General features: G+C 40.5%; 1 protein-coding gene across 1 annotated transcript; it reads left to right on the top strand.

The window, feature by feature from the left end:
* The first annotated feature begins 1,085 nt into the window (after positions 1-1,085).
* Positions 1,086-4,727, top strand: LOC108830710 (uncharacterized). Its single transcript, XM_018604303.1, has 9 exons — positions 1,086-2,000; positions 2,269-2,925; positions 3,007-3,141; positions 3,222-3,314; positions 3,397-3,531; positions 3,622-3,711; positions 3,862-3,953; positions 4,143-4,227; positions 4,296-4,727. The coding sequence occupies exons 1-9, from the start codon at positions 1,086-1,088 to the stop codon at positions 4,725-4,727; spliced, it is 2,634 nt and encodes an 877-aa protein (XP_018459805.1).
* Positions 4,728-7,112: the final 2,385 nt, after the last annotated feature.

The following is a 7,112-nucleotide window of genomic DNA, read 5'->3' as shown; positions in this document are numbered from 1 at the left end:
CAAGCCTGCAATATATTATATAAAACAAGGAAATGAAACACAAATCTTAGCCAAAAATGGTGAGACACACATTTGATTAGGATACATTGTATAATCTGGTTAATGTAAATTAGATAAATCTCAAAATATGTTAAGTAAATACATATTGATACTGAACCAATAACATGAATGCAGAAAAGTAAATATTGAGTATGAATGTAAAAATTATTTTAAGTTGTGAACACCTATAAATTTTTAAGTTTTTTCCGGTTAAATCTTGTTTATTTTCGAAGAATATTTTTTTCCACGCAGTAATGAATTAATTACCGTTGTTTATTTAATCACTAAAATTTAATTCTATAATTTTATAATGATATATTTACATTGAATTAGATCCATTAACTCCAACAAATTATAATAGTTATAAAATTTTCAAATTTGGAATAATTTTTTTTTCAGCATGGAATTAATATCAATCAAAATACACTAGTTTGTTTAATTTATTGAAAAATACATTAGTTTGTTTACAAATAAAAGAAACAATAGATTTTAGTTTATAAATAATACTGGTTTAGTATTGATAAGCATGTGTGATCTATATAATCAAATATAAATGATACATTAACATAAAAGTATTGGATATGTATGAAAGTATTAACCACCTCATATGGATATGTAATTTATTTCTCACTTTATAGTCTATCCTATGCTCAAATATAATTTCTACCCAAAATTTTGGGTAGATATTAAACTAGAGAAATTGGCACTGATGCACCAAGACACACATATATTTTGCGACATATCCCTTTGATGTTTGGCCTTTTTTCTTGGACCATTTTGCCCCTAAAACACATCACGCTTCGGCGAGTGTAAGCGCGTCTCTTTGAACGACGTGTTACGCTTCTTCCTTTCACCCATTGGACAATAGGAAGGTTTGTACCTGTTCAGTTCCCGACGTACAGGCGTGAAAGGACTTCGACGGTTTGAATTTTAAAAACCTTTTTCTATTTCATTTTGCTTATCTCTCTCTTCTTCTTCCATCTCGATTCCTCCCCAATTTCTCACCTGTAAACCCTAATTTCGACATCTCTCATACAATTGGCGAGATGGACGAAATCATGCTGCCTCCTAGAATGTTCGCTGCGGGAGATGAACCGTTAGGTGAGCGAGTCAACTCTTATCACAAAGTTAAGACAACCAGAGCGATTCTCGCCGCACTCGAACCTGAGGAGTTGGAGTTTCTTCTAAACTCGACATATGGGAGGATTCTTGCGATTGATGACAACCCGCCTTTTTCGGGAGCGTTTGCCCAATATATCGTCGTACGGCTCCTCAAAGTCAACAAGAAGTACGAGTTTTGGGTTTTGTTTGCCGGAAATCCTATTAGAATATCCCTCAGAGAGTTTGCCATAGTGACCGGCTTGAACTGTGCGAAGATCCCGTTAAAGAAGACGAAGAAGAAAAATTCGCTGAAAGAGAAGCTCTACTGGAACGAACTTTTTGGCTCGTTGAAATACTGCACCGTCGAGACAGCTATCGACATGTTGAGGAACAAAGTCGTTAAAACACGAGAGGCTAGGATAAAAATCGCGTTTCTTTGTGTAACATCGTCGATCCTCTTTGCCTCCTCCCACACACCTCGCATCATCTCGGAGCACGTTGAGTTGATACGAGATCTGAATGAGTTCCTCTCATTCCCCTGGGGCAGAGCATCGTACAAAACCCTCGCTTCATCACTTCATGGCAAAGATGAAATAGCTTTATCTCAGACGTCTGTTGCGATTCGTGGTTATGTAGAGTCGATTCAGCTTATTATGCTTGCTGCGATCCCACACCTTAAGGAAAAGATTACTCATTCCGAACGTGTTGTTATAGTTGAATCTGACAGCGATGGCGAGTCACAGCCTGGCGGAGATACGGTTGCTGAGGATGACATTGCGGCGGACCAGGGGAATACACCATCGGCTACCAAGTATTGCCTCATTCCCGGTCATGCTAAGAACATAGATTCCGAGTGTCAGGTACTCGTTACTGCTAACATTTTATTTAACTGTAACAATAGATCTGCTATAGGTGATAACATTTCATTTAGAAGATATCAATTTACTTAACAACAAACAGCTTGGTTAGATGCTAACTTATACAGATACGCCAATCACCGATAGGTTTGTCAATAGTGGTTATCAGTTACTCTCCATTTTTAGCATCTACATGACTGTTATTAGCCGTAATATTATTATTTAAATGTTAAGTTGTTTTATATACTCTAATTGTTGGAGTATATATCAGGTGCCAGTCAGGTCTATTCTCGATGACCCGTACGAAGAATGGTCCGCTGGCTTTGATTTCTCATGGGATGATGAGTCTGAGGATCTTGCTGTTGACAACATGGTCCGATTGATCCTTGAAGGCTTTGTTTTCAGGAAAGATATGTTTAAGGGTGGTCTTAACACCATTGATCTTCCACGAGTAAGGGGAGAAAAGAAAGTGAAGGAGAGAGAACCAAAAGGCGAGGGATCCTCTGATCTACAGGATATGATTAGCTCAACAGAGAAGCGTATTTATCAAGCTTTGGATGCCAAATTTGAGAAACTTGCTTCTCCTTCTCAGCAAGTTCCTCTCTTCGAGGACTTGGATAAGAAGATCGCTGATTCTATCGCTCGGCAACTGAAGGATTTGCAAGATGCAATAATTAAGGGTGTAATTGATGCAACAGGCGCTCCCCTCTCCTCTCGCGAAGTCCTTCCTAATACCAGCAAGGCCATTCCCGTCAAAGGCAAAGAACCATCCGGGTTACCTTTTACCACTCCAGCTGAAGCTGCTGATTCTTCTATTAACGACGTGCTGCGCGATCTTAACGGTGGGTTGGAGGGTCATCTTCATGCAAACACAGAAGCAGGAACGGACTCACTTGATGAACAAGCACCAGTACTTGATGATTCACAGGTAAATAAATAATTATCTGACAAGTATGCATATTAGCAGGGCAACTTTCACCCTAACCGACCCATCTCTATTGATATGCAGCCCGAGCACCCCGGTGAGGCAGTTGTAGGTGGCTCTACTGTAGAAGAGGATGATGTGACAGAACAAGTCGATATGGATGCAGATGACTCCGCACCTATGGATCAGATAGTGGAAGTTAACACCAACACAGAACAGGTAAATATTTATTTAACGGCTAAGTTAACATTATAGTGGCTAACCATTCTTCTGACCGACTCTTTTTTGTTTATATGCAGCCCGAGAAGCGCGTAGAGCCCGGAGAGTCTGTTACAGGAGGACCGCTTGCACATATGGATCAGCTAGTCAACGCTGACACCACACCAGAACAGGTAATGAATTAGTTTACCCGCTAAGTATACATATTATCGAGACAACATTCACCCTAACCGACCTATATCTCTTCCTATGCAGCCCGATCACCATGGAGAGGCAGTTCAGGGTGATTCTAATTTATTAGAGGCTGATGTGCCAGAACAAGTGGATATGAACGTACATGACTCTGCACCTATGGATCAGCAAGTCGACGTCAACACCAGCACGGAACATGTAAATACAAATGTTTAACGAGTAAACTTACAATGTAGCAACTACCCTTTTTCGTTAACTGACCCCATTTATGTTCATATGATGCCTGAGCACATCGGAGAGTCTGTTACAGGAGGACCTAGTGCAGAAGAGGATTATGTGGCAGAAGAAGTTTCTCAAGCGTCGGTGGTAATGAACGAGGTAAAATTTTTGTTCTGTTTTTTGTCAGTATATTACATGTAAGTCTTTTTGTCCCCCCCCCTCTCGTTGCTAATGAATGTTCCCACGCAATCAGATGCATATACCTTTTATCTTCTCGATATTCCGTCTTTCTCACTCGGACTATCGCAGGAGGAAGCACCGTGGCCAAGGAAACGGCTGTGGAGGAAGAGGAAGAAGAGTCTGTGGAGCAGCGTAGGAGCAAAAGGACTAAGGTCGCTCCGGTTGGTCTCCAAGACTACAAATGATATCGTAAACTAACAGTTGGTCTTTCCTTAATCCCTGACCTCGACCAACGTTTTGAGCTTATAAAGCAAACAGTGCTAAATGGATCGTAAGTAAATAGATTCGAACAATTATTTTTTTCCGTAACCACTAAGAACCTAGCTAACAGAAATTTTTTTATATTACAGGTGTGTGGTGTTTGGCAATGGTTATTCAGTTGCTCCGTCCGAGTTCTGTGACATTGCTCATTGCAAGAACATATTACCTGCGGGCGTATGAAAGACTAATCTTTTCCTTTCTACAATTGCAAAGTGTATACTAACTTATTTTAGGGGTGGCAGGTAGTGGATGCCCTGATCGGAGTTGTGTCTCGTGGTCCTGCTGCAAGTCCAAAAGTTGCTATATATGACACCACTCTTCCAGCTTCGTTGATGAGGCACCACTCTCGCTTTATCAAGACAGCAGTCAAAGACCGTTCGAAGCTTAAATTCACCAATGTCCCTTTGGAAAATCCCATTCAAAATGCGCCCGAAAGGATTTATTTTCCATTTAACATGGACAGGCAACACTGGGTTGGAGTCTGCATCGATACAAGAGCGAGCACTTTCCATGTCTTGGATTGCAACACAACCCTTAGAACCGACAGTTCGATGAAGAAGGAGCTCAACCCAATTGCCAACATCATCCCATATGTTCTCAAGCACCTCGGATATACAGAAGGAACCGTCGGGATAAAGCCCTTCACAATCTCTAGATGCAGGGGAATACCGTAAATCACCACTCTGACTGATGCAGCAGTCATGGCTGTTCTGTTTATTGAAGCTCACGCCGCCGATGGTCTCGCTGGTTGCAAGGGCATCACCCCTCGTCTTCTCCCTGAACTAGTCAAGCAACTGGCTGTCAAACTCTTCGATGAGCTTCCTGTTTAATTGAAATGTTATTTGTTTGTGCTGCAAAATGAATGCTATTGTTGCTGTTCATCCCCAGGATTTCTATGGTTTTATGAAATTGTCGTTTATGGATCTATTTATGTTTTTATGACATTGTCATTTATGAATGTTATTGTTACTTTTCTAGTTTGCAATTTTTGTTGTTTTCATTCATCTAGCTTACCATTTAGTGTTAACGTTTTAACCCATAATCTTTTAGGGTACCTGCTAACCGAATCATGTTGCCTCATCATGTTGCCTCAAATATTACAATTTTATGGTGCCTCATATTTTACCTTTATGGTACCGGCTAAGCCTTACACTTAACCGATATCAATCATATCTTAACCTTTGTTTTCATTGCTTCTAGTGTTTGCAAAAGTCTCACACTTAGCATGATAACAATAAATGTTATTAGTAAACTTGAATATATTTTCTAACCGATTTTTTCCATATCTTAACCCTGCTTGAAAAAACCAAACCAAACCAGATGTATTATATACACCCGATGAAATATAAATTTGACCCATTTATTTTTGTCTACTGAATAAACCAAATCAGATGTATTATACACCTAACTGATAAATTGCGTAACTTCTAAGTCCTAGACTTAACAGACAACACAAATATCTAAACCCTTTGTCGAAGATATTACCATTTCATGTTTGACTATGAGAAGAAACCACTCCAGTTGTATGATGCACCACAGAGTCAATTAAACATAAATCCTTACACTTAGTTGATAACACAAATAGTTGACTGCAAAGTCGTACAATTAGCTCTAGTGGACTGCAAATTCGTACAATTAACAGATAACACAAATAGATAACAGTACTTTCGTAATTTGATTGCTAACAAAACAATTACGAATCGAGTTCTTACATAAAATGGGGGAGGCGATTCAGACCATCCATTGCACATACAGTTGTGTCAATGTTGGCTGCTTAGGGGAAATTAGTTTTAAGACATCATAACTAAAGATGGTCGCCCCAGATCTGACCATTACAAAAGAAACAGAAATCCACTCACCCCTACATACTTAGTATCGACCTTTAACTTCAGATAGGCATCTTACAGGTGGTCCTGTTGTGGTTAGCACCCCCACACCTTCCGCATGACCAACGGCGCTTGGAGTCTTCATCAGCAACATGAAAAGTTTGTAAAACCCGTTAACCAATATATTACCACATAACAATCTCAGTTGCTGTTAACAAAAAAGGTAATAACTTTCGAGAATGGCACTAACCGTAAATTCACCACTCGATGGGATCCTTGTCTTCCTTGGCCTTCCTGGGGGTCGTCGAGTTGCTGGAGGACGAAGGGGTCCGTTCTCGCCGTTTGCTCCAAACGGATAAGGCACAACTTTGCTTTGATCCACTGGGTTAATGCTCCCAGCATATGCCTCCTCCCAAAAAGCTCTGCTGTAGTAGGCGTCAACCTTACTCTCCACTGTCTGATTTGCATGAATAGTAGCAGCCACCGCATGGGTGCAAGGAATGCCCAGTGCCTTAAACTCTTTGCATGAACAAGTCTTCTTCTCAAGGTCGACACGGTAATAAATACCATCATTGTCCAGAACCTCGTACTCATCGTCGATGATGACTTTCACCGCATAACCCGTTGATGCTGTGAAGTTCTTTGATAGGATATCCGCTACCTTGGGAGTTAGCGCCCCCACAGTTGTAGCTGCTGCTTCTCGCCTTTTGGCGAACCATCCCATCATCATTGATCTGACATACTCCAGCAGCGGATCAATTGGGTACTCCCTTGCTTCAGACAGAGCTGCATTGAGCGACTCCGCAAGGTTACTGGTCATTATGTTGTACCTATTCCCCTCAAATTGGGATCTCGCCCAGTGTTCAAGCCCTATCCTGATCAGATAGTCTGCACAGGCAACATCAACAACCTTTAGCTCGTTGAAGTGCTTGTAGAAATCCTACATCTTGTATGCTCTTGCCGCCTTCCCAATCAGGTAAATCAGATGTTTCTTCTTAAAGATTGTCTGCACGTTTCGCTGTAGATGTAGCAAGCAAGCACAATGTCTCGCCCTAGGATAAACCTGTTTAAAGAAAATTGCACATGTTAGAGCCTACACTTATATGTAACAGTGATCACAAACGTCATCAATGAACTAATATCAGATACGATAGCCCTATTCTAACAGATAATTAACATGTTGGCAGCATAAAATTTTATTATCTGTTAGTTTGTTCTGTTACAGCTAACACA

Source organism: Raphanus sativus, chromosome 6 (assembly GCF_000801105.2).
Source record: "Raphanus sativus cultivar WK10039 chromosome 6, ASM80110v3, whole genome shotgun sequence".
Lineage (NCBI taxonomy): Eukaryota > Viridiplantae > Streptophyta > Magnoliopsida > Brassicales > Brassicaceae > Raphanus > Raphanus sativus.
The sequence above is the reverse complement of the archived record's forward strand: the minus strand, read 5'-3'. Positions and strand labels throughout refer to the sequence as shown.